Here is a 17,500-nt window from a genome sequence, read left to right as displayed (position 1 = left end):
GATGCTGGGTCCGGAACCCAGACCAGTTGAGAACCACTCAGAGGATCTGGTGTGGATCGAGTCTCTGAGGACCAGGGTCTTCAGAGACCCACAGGATCCTCTGAGGAGCTTCTGAAAGACCCAGGTTCTCCTCAGAGGATGAACCTGTTCTCTGCTGGAGCAGAACCAGTCTGACCAGTGAAGGTCTCCCAGTCCCAGACTGAAAGATACTGGACCACACGTGTCTTTTTAAGAGCTTTAATGTGAAGGAGAAACTTCTGCGACAGGAAACAGATTCAGCTCCACCTCAACATTTCAGAATAAAAGTCTCCTCAGCTGTTTCCTGAGCGGTGACGTCATTAAAGGTAAATTTACTTGTCTTCACAGGAACAATAAAACAAATGAACATTATACATTTTAAACTAAAATGAACAATATTTGTCTGTAAAGAACAACGCACATGTTTTAATCCTGTTCTGTGGGAGGAGTCAGTTACCATGACAACAATCGTCTTTATCAGAAACATGTCACGTCAGGTTATTACGTCTCGATTCATCCGATCCTTCGTTCACTCAGAAATGAAAATCATGAAAGTTGTTCAGAAACTTTTGCTTCTCATGGTACGTGACATCACGCCGCAGACCAGACCGTTTCCATGGTTACAGAGATGAGAATGGCTTAATGAGGAAGGCGAAGTGTGTCTTTATATTTCTACATTCAATGTGTCAGAGTTAAAAGAAAATTACATCAATAACAAGCATGAAGGTTTTCTCAGCTGGAAGATGTTTGTGGAAATTTCCATCAAAAGGAACAAGAAATGTTATTTTCTTACTTTAGATCTAGAAAACGTAGAAAAACACATTGTTGTACATTTGTGTGAAATGACTCGCCTTGAAATATGAATATGTTTTTCTGCTTTATGACACATTAAATGTAGAAATAAAAAGAAATAATGTATATTAATCAATAATCTTGATCGATAAATGTGTTGTTTCAGTGAATCAAAACAATTTAATCTGTAAAAAATCCACAAACCACAGAATATTTCATTTTGTAACAGAAAAATAGGAAATCTTGTGATAAGAGGATTTTTCACTGTTTTTGCTTGAAAAGTTATTTCCTGGCGATCGTTCATTTAGTTTTTACACTGATGTGATCGCTGTCAAAACAGATTTTATTCTTTCACGCAGCAGCAACGTGAAAGAAGATGAAGTTACAGCCTCACATGTGAACCTCTCGTTTACTGACCATCGACCGATTGTGAAAATTACAGATTATTTAACTTTCAGCTCAAACACAGAAGTCAACATCTTATGATCGACGGGAAAAGAAAACGCAGGTGAAGTGTGAAAAGATTTCAGGCCAGAGTCACGAGCGCGGCGGCGAGGAGAGGCGGCGGCGAGGAGAGGGACACGGTAGAAAAACACATTAGAAAGCTGAGACCTGGCGCTGGACTCACAGAATTACAGAATAAAGCTACATCAGTGAGAGGTCATGTGACCACACTGGACAACAAATGATCAAATACAGGTTCAGGGGCAGAAAATGTATCCAAAACAAAACCATCTTCTGAAACGTGAATATTATTATTTCAGGACATTTTTGAACAGATCTTGAGTTTGTGATTTAACGGTTTCGGTGATAAACTGCATCGTAGTCGTTTCCACCTGAAAGATTCAGAGTTACGTTGCTTTGGAGCAGTCGACCCCAGTGCTGGTGACAAATATACAACCAGTCGACCATCTTCCAGTGCTCCGCCTCCAAAGAGGAGGAGCTTGGTCCAGACGCTACGCAGACACCTTGTTGTCCTTCTGCAGGAGAAAAGAAAACACACTTTTACAAAGTGATTGACCAACACGTCTGTGCTTCAGCCACTGGAACAGATTCTTTACCCTGAACGCTGACAAGTCGCCAAACTCCCGGCCGGCCTGGTTTCCTCTGTATCCTCCCCTGAAGCCCCCCCCGCCTCCCTGTGGGGGTCCGAAGGACCCTCGGCTCACAGGACGCCCCCGACCGCCACGGAAACCCATCCCGCCGCGGCCACGGTAACCGCCGCGCCCGCGACGCAGAGGGAGACCAAACGTTTCAGCATTCATCCGCCTCTCCTCCGCCCAGGTCTGCCTCCGCTCCCTGCAGGGGGAGAGAGAGAGAGAGAGAGAGAGAGAATGGAGGGAGAGACAGAATGGAGGGAGAGAGAAGAGAGGAGAGAGACAGAAGAGAGAGACAGAATGGAGGGAGAGAGAAGAAAGGAGAGAGACAGAAGAGAGAGAGAGAGAGAGAGAATGGAGGGAGAGACAGAATGGAGGGAGAGAGAAGAGAGACAGAAGAGAGAGAGACAAAGACAGAGAGAGGAGAGAGACAGAAGAGAGAGGGACAGAATGGAGAGAGAGAAGAGAGAGAGAGAGAGAGAGAGAGAGAGAGAGGAGACAGACAGAAGAGAGAGAGACAGAATGGAGGGAGAGAGAAGAGAGGAGAGAGACAGAAGAGAGAGACAGAATGGAGGGAGAGAGAAGAGAGGAGAGAGACAGAAGAGAGAGGAGAGAGACAGAAGAGAGAGAGGAGAGAGACAGAAGAGAGAGAGACAGAATGGAGGGAGAGAGAAGAGAGGAGAGAGAGAGACAGAAGAGAGAGAGAGACAAAGACAGAGAGAGGACACGGTTGTGTTTAACTTTAGTTGAATTCACTCTGATGTAAAAGAACAAACAGTTGGAAACACTTTATTTTGAAGGATTCATTTCTAACTAATCACCTGACAGACGATCTGATAATGTAAGTTGTTTATTGAGTCACATGACAAGACCAACACTCACCGTGGGAACACGGAGCCTCCGGTCTTATCGTTTGCTTTCCTGAAGAAAGAAGAAACATTTGTGAGTTGGTTCAGTGGTGAAGACGTTCACACACGCCACCGTTCACACACGCCACCGTTCACACACGCCACCGTTCACACACGCCACCGTTCACACACGCCACCGTTCACACACGCCACCGTTCACACACGCCACCGTTCACACACGCCACCACTCCCACACGCTTAACAGATCATGTCACTTTACCTTGAAGTCTATACTGCCAACTAGGGCTTGGGACGTATATACCATGCACGAAAACAGACGCAATATGACACGCCGACCCACACCCGGCTTCCCCCGGGCTGTGGACTAGCTATTAATCGACGATCGATTAATTGATCATTAAGAATTTCGTCGATGACATTATTTTGTCATCGACGAAATTCTGTTGCGTTCACTGCCAACACTGCGAAGCTGTACGTCTCCATGAGCGCATGAGGAGTCCACTGCTCTTCTTCAAGTAGGAGGTCGGGATATCCGAGTTTCCTGAACGCAGCACAGTGAGGATGTTAGCAGCTGTAGGAAGCAGCTCGGAGTTATACTCTACTAGCCCCGCTGAAAGAGCAGCAGCTAGCCGCTGAGAGCTAGCTGGATCTGACGGTTCTCGACCTCTCAGTCCGGTTGTTGTTACGTCCTCAATCCCAGGACCCCTCACCCAGACCCGGGTCTGTACGGGTTCCCTTCCACGTGGACTGAGGGTCCGTGTGCCGACATGAAGCCGAGCTCCGCAGCTAGTCTCCGGAGCTAGCGGAGGCTAGCTCCGGAGACTAGCCTCTTCGGACCCGGACAAAGCCGGGTCTGGGTGAGGGGTTCCGGGAGTGAGGACGTGACAACAACCGGACTGAGAGGTCGAGATCCGTCAGATCCAGCTAGCTCTCAGCGGCTAGCTGCTCTCTCACCGGGGCTGTGGAGGACAGCAGCGCTTATTTTCAAGTGTAACATTGAACGATCCTGTTTAACTGCCACAAGAGTTGTTCATCTTGTAATAAAGATCTCTATGAGGAAACTCACTGCATTTTAACAGTCTATAAATAGTGAATTTTAATATAAAAATATTAATGATTAATCGAAAATTCGTCATTAATTCTCCCGACGATCGATTAAGACAATTTAATCGAATGCCCATCCCTAGTTCACACACGCCACCGTTCACACACGCCACCGTACACACGCCACCGTACACACGCCACCGTTCACACGCCACCGTTCACACACGCCACCGTACACACGCCACCGTTCACACACTCGTACCTGCTGTCGTCACACGAGATGTTGTCGAAGAACGACTTGGACTTGTCGTAGTAGACGTTGGGGCCGAGCGTCTCGCCCTCCTCATCGGCGTTGACCTCGCTGTTCTGAGTCTCCACGCCGGACTCGCCTTTGTCCTCGCCATTCAGCGTCTTCTCTGCCTTGTCCGTCTTCTCGTCTGAGGGCGAACACACGTGGTCTCGTAAAGCGTCGGAGAGGAAGCAGCCGTCCAACCCGATGTTACTTGGAACAGAAATGAGATCTCTACCTTTCAGCTTCAGTTTGCTCTGGAACTCGCGGTCGATCTCCTCCTTGTTGAACTGGGCGTTGGCGCTCTCAAAGTCAAAGTCTTTCTCGAACTTCATGGGTCCGTCCCGGCGAACATTGAAGCGCCCTCTGCCGCGGTGCCCGCCTCCTCGCCCGCGGCGGTTAGCCGGTGCTCCGGGAGGCGCTGAAGTAAAGGTGACATCCGCCAAGAGAGAGAAGTTAAAAGAGGAGGAGCAAAACGATCACATGACCACAGCGCGAAGCTCGACCGGAGCGGGAACTCAGAACCTGGACTCGTGTCAGTCAGGACACGTTCAGCAGAGACACGCTTCAGAGACACGCGGGCGGGGGGGCCATGTCCCTCTTCAGACCTCTGCTCTTCTACAGAATCTAACTCTAGAGGCGGAGCCTCGGTCATGAGCAGAAATGTCAAATGAAGTTAGTAAATAAACAATAAACAAACATCTGTTTGTAAAAGGACATTAATATAAATGTTCTGTCTGAACATCACCGGTCAGCTGGTTGACCTCTGACCCTCTGGTGACACCCACATTATACACAATAACTTTATTGTGTACGTTCAAATTAACTTTCTATTGCCATGAGAACGTGTGAGATGTGATGAGTCGTAGTGGGAGGGGCCAGTGGAGACGTCTCACCAGCGTGGCTGAAGACAGAGTGGCTCAGGCCTGCAGGGGGCGCCCTCTCTGCAGCCGCCATGTGAGAGGCGGAGACGGTCCGCGGCGCAGACCAGCCCTGGGCGCCGCCGCGGCCTCCTCTGACCGCCTCGCCCCTCCTCGGGTCCACGCCGTCCTGGAGCTGGACCTTCTGACCGCTCTGCCCGGCGGCGAGGGGAGTCGTGCGAGTGTGGGGGGGGCTCCTGCGTCCCAGGCCAGGAGCCGGAGCGATGGAGGCGGAGCTCGGGGCCGACGGAGCGGCCGCGATCACCTGCTCTAAGGTGGGGCTCTTCCTCAGAGGGTCCGGGGGGGGGCTGCTGCGGCCTGGACAACACAGGTGTGTTAGTTTCCATCGTTAACACAAGACGATGAGTTCAGGAACCCATCGGAGCGTCGGTTCAAACAAACTCAAACCGGCCACGAGGACACTTCTCAATAAAGATTTCACAGACACTTTCATTTCTGTCAGAAGGAGAAGACACAACAGACCCAGGCAGACTCACACTGAACAAGAGGAGAACAACAGGTTAACACAACTCTCATGAGAAAGTGTCAAAGAGAAAAGAACGAGTAAATCAGATTATTTAGTTTACTACAAACTGTGTTTCAGAAAACAACACACACACGTGGATCTGTGATTCTCTCTTACTCCTGTGTGTGTGTGTGTGTGTGTGTGTGTGTGTGTGTGTGTGTGTGTGTGTGTGTGTGTGTGTGTGTAGGAGTCAAACGATCGATTTACCTGGTGTTAACATCTGTCCTGGGATCTGATCATCAACATTCCCACGGGCCCTGAACGCGTCTCAGTGACCATGCAGTTCACAGCCCCCCCCCCCGATGAACGTGGTACGAGTCCCACTAACACTAACCCACAAAACACGTCTCAACACACACATGGATCACGAGTCGTGTTCCTACCGACACCAGCAGGTCCGAACTGGGGGGACGCCAGGGGGCTGGTGCTGAACTGGCTGTAGGCAGGAACCGGGGCCCGGTTGAAGAGTCCGTAGGAACCAGCGGCTTGGAACGGGGTCGGGGGGGCGGAGGCAGAGGAGCCGGAGCCCATGGACGACTGAGAGAGAGAGACACAAGACAATCAGCTACACACACACCGAGGAGGACACACACGTGAGAGCCGGGACGCACCTGCACGATGGCGGGGTCCTGGGGGAGGGAGCTGGTCTGCTTGGGGGGCTCGCACACCGTCAGGTCCTTGATGTCGCTGCCGCGGAAGATGATGTACTCGAAGGTGTCGTCCCGGGGGGGGATGGGTCTGTCCGTGGGCCGGTCCTCGGTCCCGAAGGAACGCACTGAAACACACAGAGTGAGACCTCCTGTCAGCACGCTTCTCCTCTCTGCAGCTCAGAGGAAACAAACAGAGTGAGACCTCCTGTCAGCACGCTTCTCCTCTCTGCAGCTCAGAGGAAACAAACAGAGTGAGACCTCCTGTCAGCACGCTTCTCCTCTACGCAGCTCAGAGGAAACAAACAGAGTGAGACCTCCTGTCAGCTAGGGACGGGAATCGGCAGGGACCTCGGATACGATACGATCACGATACTTAGCTGGTGATACGATATGTGTTGCGATTCGATATCACGATTTCCTGGGATTTCTTTTGGTTATTTTTTTTTTTAAGTTTTGGAGCATGGAAAAAAGTTGAATCATAGTTCAAATACAACACAGTCAAATTCACTTAGAGCTTTACCAGTTTTATTTCAAATATTAACATTAACTTAACGACTGCCGGGCAGCCAATAGAGAAAATAAATATAAATGTGCCCTATTATTGTAAAGCCCCATAACTGCACACAAACTGACAGATTAAGAAATGTAAGTGATTTCCCCCCCCCCCCTCCCTACTGTCAGCACGCCACTGCTTCTCCTCTCTGCAGCTCAGAGGAAACAAACAGAGTGAGACCTCCTGTCAGCACGCTTCTCCTCTCTGCAGCTCAGGAGAGAATCTGAATCAAACACATTCTAATGGAACTTTGTTTTTAATGTTTAAACTGAACACGTTTCTTCTCAATAAGTCTCCTTATTGTTTTGTGTTGATAATATTACGACTGTTTGTGTGTTTGTGATCCTGAGACAGTGACGCAGCAGTGACGTCAGCTGCTTATGAATCTGTGAGAATTGATTTTCAGATCAGATTCAGTTTGAATGGAAGCGTGAGATCCAGCAGAGGTGACGTCACTCCAGTCAACACGTGTTCACACACATGGCTGCTCGCTACGTCACGACCAGGTGAGTGACGTCACGTCGGGATGCAGAGCAGCAGGTGACAGATAACATTACAAGCCGCTGCAGCTAGCCTCCGTGCTAACGTTAGCTGACTCATGTAGCACACAGGTCGGAGCGAACCCGCCCACAGGTGATCCCAGGCGGGTTGAACTGGGTCGAGTGCCCCCCACCCCCCCCATCAGCGACCCGCCCCGTGGCCCCCCGCCGGGCGAGGGGTCGCTGCTGGGAGCGGGACCGGCTGTTAGCATGTTAGCTCCAGTTAGCATGCTATCGCTAGCCTCCTGGCTAACGTGTTTTGAATCAAACCTGTGGACAGATTAACTTCCTCTCTGTCGTTCTGGACCCGGGACCGGGACCGGACCCGGGTCTGGACCGGGTCTGGACCCGGGACCGGGTCTGGACCCGGGACCGGGCACCGGGAGCAGCCTCACCTTTAGCCAGGGCCACGGTGGAGTTCTCCGTGTCGATGGTGTACAGGATGCCCTCATAGCGGATCGCGGCCTTGGAGATCAGGCTGATCTTGGAGCCCAGGTACGGAGTCCCGCCGCTCATGGTGCGTCTGGAGCCGGGGCGGGGCCGCGGAGCAGCGGGGACGGGCCCGGAGGGAGGAGCGGGTCGCCGGGTCGGGTCGGAGCCGGGTCGGGGCCGGGTCGGAGCCGGACGTGTCGGGTGCTGATCCCGCTTCTCTACCCGCAGCTACAACATGGCGCCTCCTCCATCACAGGCTGCGAGCGGGGGCTAACGAGAACTCACACTCTCGCGATACTTCGCTGCGCCGTCACCTAGATCTGTGCAGGACAGAAGAGAACCACAGTGTGTGCTCCGGCCACAGAGTAACCGAGTACCGTTATAACTGTGATGAAAGTAACCGAGTACCGTTACAACTGTGATGAAAGTAACCGAGTACCGTTACAACTGTGATGAAAGTAACCGAGTACGTTACAACTGTGATGAAAGTAACCGAGTACCGTTATAACTGTGATGGAGCGTAACCGAGTACCGTTATAACTGTGATGAAAGTAACCGAGTCCCGTTATAACTGTGATGAAAGTAACCGAGTACCGTTACAACTGTGATGGAGCGTAACCGAGTCCCGTTATAACTGTGATGAAAGTAACCGAGTACCGTTACAACTGTGATGAAAGTAACCAAGTACCGTTATAACTGTGATGAAAGTAACCGAGTACCGTTACAACTGTGATAAAAGTAACCGAGTACCGTTATAACTGTGATGAAAGTAACCGAGTACCGTTATAACTGTGATGAAAGTAACCGAGTACCATTACAACTGTGATGGAGAGTAACCGAGTACCGTTACAACTGTGATGAAAGTAACCGAGTACCCTTACAACTGTGGTGGAGAGTAACCGAGTACCGTTACAACTGTGGTGGAGAGTAACCGAGTACCGTTACAACTGTGATGGAGAGTAACCGAGTACCGTTATAACTGTGATGAAAGTAACCGAGTACCGTTATAACTGTGATGGAGAGTAACCGAGTACCGTTATAACTGTGATGAAAGTAACCGAGTACCGTTATAACTGTGATGGAGAGTAACCGAGTACCGTTATAACTGTGATGGAAAGTAACCGAGTACCGTTACAACTGTGGTGGAGAGTAACCGAGTACCCTTACAACTGTGGTGGAGAGTAACCGAGTACCGTTACAACTGTGATGAAAGTAACCGAGTACCGTTACAACTGTGATGAAAGTAACCGAGTACCGTTACAACTGTGATGAAAGTAACCGAGTACCCTTATAACTGTGATGAAAGTAACCGAGTACCGTTATAACTGTGATGAAAGTAACCGAGTACCGTTACAACTGTCATGAAAAGTAACCGAGTCCCGTTATAACTGTGATGAAAGTAACCGAGTACCGTTACAACTGTGATGAAAGTAACCGAGTACCGTTACAACTGTGATGGAGCGTAACCGAGTCCCGTTATAACTGTGATGGAGCGTAACCGAGTCCCGTTATAACTGTGATGAAAGTAACCGAGTACCGTTACAACTGTGATGAAAGTAACCGAGTACCCTTATAACTGTGATGAAAGTAACCGAGTACCGTTATAACTGTGATGAAAGTAACCGAGTACCGTTACAACTGTGATGAAAGTAACCGAGTACCGTTATAACTGTGATGGAAAGTAACCGAGTGCCGTTATAACTGTGATGGAAAGTAACCGAGTACCGTTATAACTGTGAACCGTTATAACTGTGATGAAAGTAACCGAGTACCGTTATAACTGTGATGGAAAGTAACCGAGTACCCTTATAACTGTGATGAAAGTAACCGAGTACCGTTTTTAACTGTGATGAAAGTAACCGAGTACCGTTATAACTGTGATGAAAGTAACCGAGTACCGTTATAACTGTGATGGAAAGTAACCGAGTGCCGTTATAACTGTGATGGAAAGTAACCGAGTACCGTTATAACTGTGAACAGTTATAACTGTGATGAAAGTAACCGAGTACCGTTATAACTGTGATGGAAAGTAACCGAGTACCCTTATAACTGTGATGAAAGTAACCGAGTACCGTTTTTAACTGTGATGAAAGTAACCGAGTACCGTTATAACTGTGATGAAAGTAACCGAGTACCGTTATAACTGTGATGGAAAGTAACCGAGTGCCGTTATAACTGTGATGGAAAGTAACCGAGTACCGTTACAACTGTGATGGAAAGTAACCGAGTACCGTTATAACTGTGAACCGTTATAACTGTGATGAAAGTAACCGAGTACCGTTATAACTGTGATGGAAAGTAACCGAGTACCGTTATAACTGTGATGGAAAGTAACCGAGTGCCGTTATAACTGTGATGGAAAGTAACCGAGTACCGTTATAACTGTGAACCGTTATAACTGTGATGAAAGTAACCGAGTACCGTTATAACTGTGATGGAAAGTAACCGAGTAAATGGATTTGTATTTATATAAATCTTTTCTAGTCTGATGAAGACCACTCAAAGCGCTTTACAGTACAGTTTCACATTCACCCATTCACACATACAGTCATACAGTGCATCTACTTGCAGCACTTTGTTATTCTATGGGGGGCTATTGAGGGTTCAGCATCTTGCCCAAGGACACTTCGGCATGCAGATGGTTCAGACTGGGGATCGAACCGCCGACCTTCAGGTTGGAGGACGACCACTCTACCCCTCAGCCGCCCAAGTACCGTGTACCGTTACAACTGTGATGAAAGTAACCGAGTACCGTTATAACTGTGATGAAAGTAACCGAGTACCGTTATAACTGTGATGAAAGTAACCGAGTACCGTTATAACTGTGATGAAAGTAACCGAGTACAATTCCCATGATCATGTGCTGATATCTGCAGCTTACACATTCATTCAGATTCATAAATAAAGTATTGTTTCCTTATAATGTTTCTTTGAATGAAGGACTTTACTTCTTATGGAGTATATTACATCTTTATATTACTTCTTTGCACTGGTACTTGTAAGTTTATTAGTTTGTCATGTTTGAAGTTGAGACTCATCAGAGATAACAGTTTACAGAAGAGAACCGTTGATAAACTGGTCAGGCCCCTGGTGAGATGACTATAGAACACACACACACATCAGATCACACATCATAGAACACACACACACATCAGATCACACATCATAGAACACACACACATCAGAATGACCAAGGAGCACCCCCCCCCCCTGTTGTGATTAACAGGGGGAGTGTAGAACAGCTGTAATGTCCTGGGGGGGCTTCTCTAGCCCACCAGACTGTCAAACATCACACAGACACACAATGAACATTCTATGTGACAGGTACACAACCTGTATCCTGAGCTGTGTGTCGCACAGCCTTGTGTTACTGTGTCTATGTGAAATTCCATCACAGGTTTTAATATGTTTATGTTATTTGATCTAGAAAAACATTACGGTCGATATTCTTCATCATCCGCAGCAAAGATATGTGTGTGTGAGTGTGTGTGTCTGTGTGTGTGTGAGTATGTGTGTGAGAGTGTGTGTCTGTGTGTGTGTGTGAGAGAGTATGTGTGTGTGTGTGTGTGTGAGAGTGTGTGAGTATGTGTGAGAGTGTGTGTGTATGGTGTGTGTGTGTGTATGTGTGTGTGTGTGTGTGTGAGTATGTGTGTGTCTGTGTGTGAAAGTGTGTGTCTGTGTGTGAGAGTGTGTGTGTATGGTGTGTGTGTGTGTATGTGTGTGTGCGTGTGTGTGTGTGTGCGTGTGTGTGTGTCTGTGTGTGAAAGTGTGTGTCTGTGTGTGAGAGTGTGTGTCTGTGTGTGTGAGAGAGTATGTGTGTGTGTGTGTGTGTGTGTGTGAGAGAGTATGTGTGTGTGTGTGAGAATGTGTGTATGATGTGTGTGTGTGTGTGTGAGTATGTGAGTATGTGGGCGTGTTTGAGAGAGAGTGTGTGAGTGTGTGTGTGTGTGTGTGTGTATATGCATGTATCTATATGATCTGGTTCTATGCTGGAAAAGCAGCCAGATCCTCGGCGCATGCGCAGCTCGGAGCATCGGATTTGCACAACGGAGAACATCAAAGATGGCGGGAGCCTCCGACCCGCTGGAGGACATGCTCTTCACGGAGGTGGACGAGAAGGCGGTGAGCGACCTGGTGGGTTCGCTGGAGTCGCAGCTCGGAGACCGGAAGCCTCCGGACGGAAGCCGGGAGGCGGCGGCCCGCTTCCCCGGGAAGGAGCTCGACACGGCGGCTGCTGCTGATCCGCAACAAGGGCACCGGGCTCCGGGGTTCACCGGGGAGTCCGGCGCCTCTCCCCCGGTCCCCGGTGCGAGCCGAGCCGCCTCCAGCTCCTCCACCGGGGCCGCGGTGCCCCCCGGAGCCGGGCTGCCGGCTGCTGGAGCTGCTGCCCCGGGACCGGGACCTGGACCGGGACCCGGACCGGGACCCGGAACTTTGCCCACTCCGCCTGCCGCCGCCGCTAGCTTCCCCCGGGCGGCTGTGAACCCCGGTCCGGGTCCCGGTCCGGCTCCCGGTCCCGCTCCCGGTCCGGCTCCAGGTCCCTCCGCCGGCCCGGTGCCGGACGGGTCCCGGTCCGGATCTCCCGCCCTGCTCAGTTTGAACGGAACCGGCGGAGCTGCAAAGTTGGTGAACTCGCCCGCGGCCCCCCCACCGGCCGGGGGGGGCACCGGGACCAGCGCTGCCGGTCCCGGGACCTCTCAGCCCACGGTCCCGGGACCGGCTCCCACCGTGGTCCTGCAGAGACAGCCCGTCACGCAGAACGGGATGGACCCGAAGGGGGGGGGGACCCCGGGCGCCCCCCCCACCCCCAGCCCTCAGGTGCTGAACCACACCAAGGTGCTGGTTCCCGGTCCGCCCGGGTCCGGGAGCACCGTCCTCCTGACCAGCACCGCCTCTGCAGTCCCGTCCCCCATCAGCCAGACCGGGTCCGGTCCGGCTGCCGTCACCCTGACCGGGGTCAAACCCGCCATGAACGGGCTGGGGGGGGTGAGGCCTGCGGGCCCCATGGTGGCCGCCTCCCTCCAGCAGCAGAGACCCGCCCTGGTGGCGAGCTCCACCCGGGCCGCCGCCCCTCAGCTTCCCCTGGCGGTCCGGCCCCAGCAGCAGACCACCATCCAGCTGCCGCCCGGCTTCACCATGCCTGCAGGTGAGCGTGCTGCACCCCCGCCCGAGGGTCACGGCCGGGGTCACGCTCCGGTCCCTGTGAGGACAGAAGCTCGGGGTCACTTCCTGTCGCCCAGCAGCTGGTTCTGAACCGTGTCTCCTCCTCTCTCAGGTATGGTTCTGGTGCGGACGGAGACGGGTCAGCTGGTCATGGTCCCTCAGCAGGTCCTGGCTCAAGCTCAGGCCAAGACCCAGCAGGCCCAGACGGTGGCCAACCTCAACCAGAGAGCGGCCACGCCCACGGCCGGGGCCGCCATCCGGCTCGGCGCCGCCTCCACGGTACGTCTGCTGCTGACCAATCAGAAGCGGCGCAGGTTCAGTGATTCATTCTTTACGATGTTAATAATAAGTATGAATCGACGCTGAAGTTCAGACGAGGTTCTGATGCTGAAGAGCTGGTGTTTGTCCTGTGAAGCAGATCCAGTGTGAAGGTCCACATGTGGATTTACATATCACAACAACAGGCGGAGCCTGTAGAGCAGCAGGGGCGGAGCCTGTAGAGCAGCAGGGGCGGAGCCTGTAGAGCAGCAGGAGGCGGGTCATGATGTATAAACTCTGCTGTGGACAGATCAGTGTTGACGTGTCCGGCTCCTCTTCTTCATCTGAGACCTTTGTGTTCTTCAGTTCCACTCGTGGTCCTGCTGGTTCCTCACATGGACTCTCCCACAGGAACAGGAGCTGTTGATGATTCATTAAGAAACAATTCACATTCAGTTCCATTGTTACTAATGTGCATCATGACTTGTGTAGATGAGGTTTATAAACCAAACCATGAAACAGTGATGTGGTGTGTGTCTCCCTGCGTGTCGCCTGCAGGCTCCTGTCACAGCGCACGCCGTCCGCCTGGCGTCCCCCGCTCCGACCAGGATGGTTCAGTCCGCCGCCGTGCAGGTGAGTTTCTGTCCAATCAGCTGGAGAGTCAGTGTGTTCACATCAGGTACAAGTACACAACCGGAAGTTTAATGTGTGTTTGTTTGATTTGTTTATGACTGGGTCAGATCGCGATGGGGGGGTGCAAAACATAAACCTTCATTAATCGTAAAAGTTAATAATAAACACAAAATGTTATAAGTTATATCAAATATGTTTATATATATGATGTGTTAACACCGAACGCCACACGTGTGTGTCGATTGCCCGGACGCCAGTGAGACACGAGCAGACTTGAGGGAACAGGTCCCTGGTGATCATTCGTCCTGTGATGTCATCAGAACGCTGCTGAGCCTTCACACCTTCATGTGTAACTGTCGTTCTTCTGGGCGGCGTGCTTGATGCTGCTGTTGTTTCCCAGAAGGCCATCAGCGTGGCGCCCGGGGGTGCAGCGGTGTCGGTGAAAATGACGACGCCTCAGAAGGCTCCAACGGTGATAACAGCCGGGGGGGCGCCCGCAGCCAAACCTGCCGCCCCTCTGACCTCCGCGACCCCTGCTGCCACAGCCACGCCCCCCAGCAGAGTCACCGTGGTGTCGCAGGTCAGGTGGCGTTCATTCAGACGTGTGTTGCTCTGCGAGCGGCGCCGTGTGTAACCGACCCGTGTTCCTCTCCACAGGAGATGCAGGAGAACGTGAAGAAATGCAAGAACTTCCTGGCCACGCTCATCAAGCTGGCGTCCCACAACTCCCCCTCGCCAGATACCTCCAAGAACGTGAAGGCCCTGGTGCAGGACCTGCTGGTCAGACTCGCCGCAGCATGCCTCACTGTGATTGGCTGAGATCTCTGGTCTGACTTCAGTCACACGTGACCTTTGACCTCTGTTTCTCTCTCTCCAGGACGCTAAGATCGAGCCGGAGGAGTTCACCACGCGGCTGCAGGCGGAGCTGAAGTCCTCCCCTCAGCCCTACCTCATCCCCTTCCTCAAGGTACCGCCTTCATCCCAGCATGACATCATCATCACGTCGTGACCTCACAATCCAGAAACACACACTGCTCACAACATGAACTCACTTTGTTAACACAACTGTTTCCTCTCCAGCTTGTGTGATGTCAGGTTGTTGTGTTGTGTCTCCACAGAAAAGTCTCCCTGCCCTGCGTCAGTCTCTGCTCAGCAGCCAGCAGTCGCTGAGTGTCCCCAGCACCTCCACCCCCCCGCCCGCCGCCCCCGGCTCCATCACCGCCATCAGACCCCGGCTGCCCGTCAGTCCGGCGAGCAGCGCCATCAAACTCAACACGCCGCTCACTAACGCCACAGCTCTGGTACGATGAGGCGCTCGGGTTCTGATTCACTTAAAATCACAGAACTTACCTGAGAGACGGAGAGACGCTTTGCTCTGCTTCTCTTCATATTTAGATCATTAATGATCATATAATAATCTATAAATATCTCGTCTTAATTTGTGTCAGAGAACAAGCGGAACGTTTAGTTGTAAGAGAACAAGTGGAACGTTTAGTAAGATGTTAGAGAACAAGTGGAACGTTTAGTAAGATGTTAGAGAACAAGTGGAACGTTGAGAGATGTTAGAGAACAAGCGGAACGTTTAGAAATACGTGAGGGAACAAGTTGAACGTTTAGAAATACGTGAGAGAACAAGTTGAACGTTTAGAAATACGTGAGAGAACAAGTGAAACGTTTAGAAATACGTGAGAGAACAAGTGGAACGTTGAGAAAGATGTTAGAGAACAAGTGGAACGTTTAGAAAGATGTTAGAGAACAAGTTGAACGTTTAGAAAGAGATTAGAGAACAAGTGGAACGTTTAGAAAGAGATTAGAGAACAAGTGGAACGTTTAGAAATACGTGAGAGAACAAGTTGAACGTTTAGACAGATGTTAGAGAACAAGCGGAACGTTGAGAAAGACGTGAGAGAACAAGTTCAACGTTTAGAAAGACGTGAGAGAACAAGTTGAACGTTTAGACAGATGTTAGAGAACAAGCGGAACGTTGAGAAAGAGATTAGAGAACAAGTGGAACGTTTAGACAGATGTTAGAGAACAAGCGGAACGTTGAGAAAGACGTGAGAGAACAAGTGGAATATTTAGAAAGACGTGAGAGAACAAGTGGAACGTTTAGAAAGATGTTAGAGAACAAGCGGAACGTTGAGAAAGATGTTAGAGAACAAGCGGAACGTTGAGAAAGATGTTAGAAAACAAGTGGAACGTTGAGAAAGATGTTAGAAAACAAGTGGAACGTTTAGACAGATGTTAGAGAACAAGCGGAACGTTGAGAAAGACGTGAGAGAACAAGTGGAATATTTAGAAAGACGTGAGAGAACAAGTGGAACGTTTAGAAAGATGTTAGAGAACAAGCGGAACGTTGAGAAAGAGATTAGAGAACAAGCAGAACGTTGAGAAAGATGTTAGAAAACAAGTGGAACGTTGAGAAAGATGTTAGAAAACAAGTGGAACGTTTAGACAGATGTTAGAGAACAAGCGGAACGTTGAGAAAGACGTGAGAGAACAAGTGGAATATTTAGAAAGACGTGAGAGAACAAGTGGAATGTTAAGAAAGAGATTAGAGAACAAGTGGAATGTTTAGAAAGATGTTAGAGAACAAGCGGAACGTTCAGAAAGACGTTAGAGAACAAGTGGAACGTTTAGAAAGACGTGAGAGAACAAGTGGAACGTTTAGAAAGAGATTAGAGAACAGGTGGAACATTAAGAAAGATGTTAGAGGACAAGTGGAATGTTTAAAAATACGTTAGAGAACAAGTTGAACGTTTAGAAAGACGTTAGAGAACAAGCGGAACATTTAGAAAGACGTTAGAGAACAAGCGGAACATTTAGAAAGACGTTAGAGAACAAGTTGAACGTTTAGAAAGATGTTAGAGAACAAGTTGAACGTTTAGAAAGACATTAGAGAACAAGCGGAACATTTAGAAAGACGTTAGAGAACAAGCGGAACATTTAGAAAGACGTTAGAGAACAAGTTGAACGTTTAGAAAGATGTTAGAGAACAGGTGGAACATTAAGAAAGATGTTAGAGAACAAGTGGAACGTTTAGAAAGATGTTAGAGAACAAGTGGAACTTTGAGAAAGATGCTAGAGAACAAGTGGAACTTTAGGGAAAGATGTTAGAGAACAAGTGGAACGTTAAGTTGTTAGAGATCAAGTGGAACGTTTAGAAAGATGTTAGAGGACAAGTGGAACGTTTAGAAAGATGTTAGAGAACAAGTGGAACGTTGAGAAAGATGTTAGAGAACAAGTGGAACGTTTAGAAAGATGTTAGAGAACAAGTGGAACTTTGAGAAAGATGCTAGAGAACAAGTGGAACTTTAGGGAAAGATGTTAGAGAACAAGTGGAACGTTAAGTTGTTAGAGATCAAGTGGAACGTTTAGAAAGATGTTAGAGGACAAGTGGAACGTTTAGAAAGATGTTAGAGAACAAGTGGAACGTTAAGTTGTTAGAGAACAAGTTGAACGTTTAGTAAGAGATTAGAGAACAAGTTGAACGTTTAGAAAGATGTTAGAGGACAAGTGGAATGTTTAGAAATACGTTAGAGAACAAGCGGAACATTTAGAAAGACGTTAGAGAACAAGCGGAACAGTTAGAAAGATGTTAGAGAACAAGTTGAACGTTTAGTAAGATGTTAGAGAACAAGTGGAACGTTTAGAAAGATGTTAGAGAACAAGTGGAACGTTAAGTTGTTAGAGAACAAGTGGAGCGTTTAGAAAGAT

At 49.6% G+C, this 17,500-nt stretch overlaps 2 protein-coding genes across 2 annotated transcripts in view; one reads left to right on the top strand and one right to left on the bottom strand.

Moving 5' to 3' along the window:
• Nucleotides 1–223: 223 nt before the first annotated feature.
• On the bottom strand, nt 224–7,985 carry lsm14aa (LSM14A mRNA processing body assembly factor a). The gene is made up of 9 exons (XM_061076201.1): nt 7,693–7,985; nt 6,167–6,330; nt 5,939–6,092; nt 5,006–5,347; nt 4,348–4,530; nt 4,083–4,257; nt 2,790–2,828; nt 1,872–2,109; nt 224–1,790 (listed from the first exon to the last, which is right to left on the bottom strand). Exons 1-9 carry the CDS (start codon nt 7,811–7,813, stop codon nt 1,767–1,769), a joined length of 1,440 nt encoding a protein of 479 aa, XP_060932184.1. The 5' UTR covers nt 7,814–7,985; the 3' UTR covers nt 224–1,766.
• A 3,774-nt stretch (nt 7,986–11,759) lies between these two features.
• The window catches only part of LOC133009561 (transcription initiation factor TFIID subunit 4-like), a 12,305-nt gene continuing 6,564 nt past the window's right edge, over nt 11,760–17,500 (top strand). The window contains exons 1-7 of the mRNA XM_061077083.1: nt 11,760–12,875; nt 13,005–13,171; nt 13,709–13,783; nt 14,184–14,363; nt 14,441–14,563; nt 14,661–14,750; nt 14,902–15,084. Of these exons, the coding sequence (XP_060933066.1) occupies nt 11,792–12,875; nt 13,005–13,171; nt 13,709–13,783; nt 14,184–14,363; nt 14,441–14,563; nt 14,661–14,750; nt 14,902–15,084 (1,902 nt within the window). The 5' untranslated portion in view covers nt 11,760–11,791. The remainder of the gene's footprint in view (nt 12,876–13,004; nt 13,172–13,708; nt 13,784–14,183; nt 14,364–14,440; nt 14,564–14,660; nt 14,751–14,901; nt 15,085–17,500) is intronic.

This window comes from Limanda limanda, chromosome 8 (genome assembly GCF_963576545.1).
Source record: "Limanda limanda chromosome 8, fLimLim1.1, whole genome shotgun sequence".
NCBI classification, from domain to species: Eukaryota; Metazoa; Chordata; class Actinopteri; order Pleuronectiformes; family Pleuronectidae; genus Limanda; species Limanda limanda.
The sequence above is the reverse complement of the archived record's forward strand: the minus strand, read 5'-3'. Positions and strand labels throughout refer to the sequence as shown.

Coding starts and splice junctions, on each gene's coding strand:
- lsm14aa (XM_061076201.1), bottom strand. CDS start 7,813: ATGAGCGGCGGGACTCCGTACCTGGGCTCCAAGATCAGCCTGATCTCC. Junction 6,093..6,166: donor AGGACCCCGCCATCGTGCAG/GTGCGTCCCGGC, acceptor TCTCTCTCTCAG/TCGTCCATGGGCTCCGGCTC. Junction 4,531..5,005: donor CTCTGTCTTCAGCCACGCTG/GTGAGACGTCTC, acceptor CCTTTACTTCAG/CGCCTCCCGGAGCACCGGCT.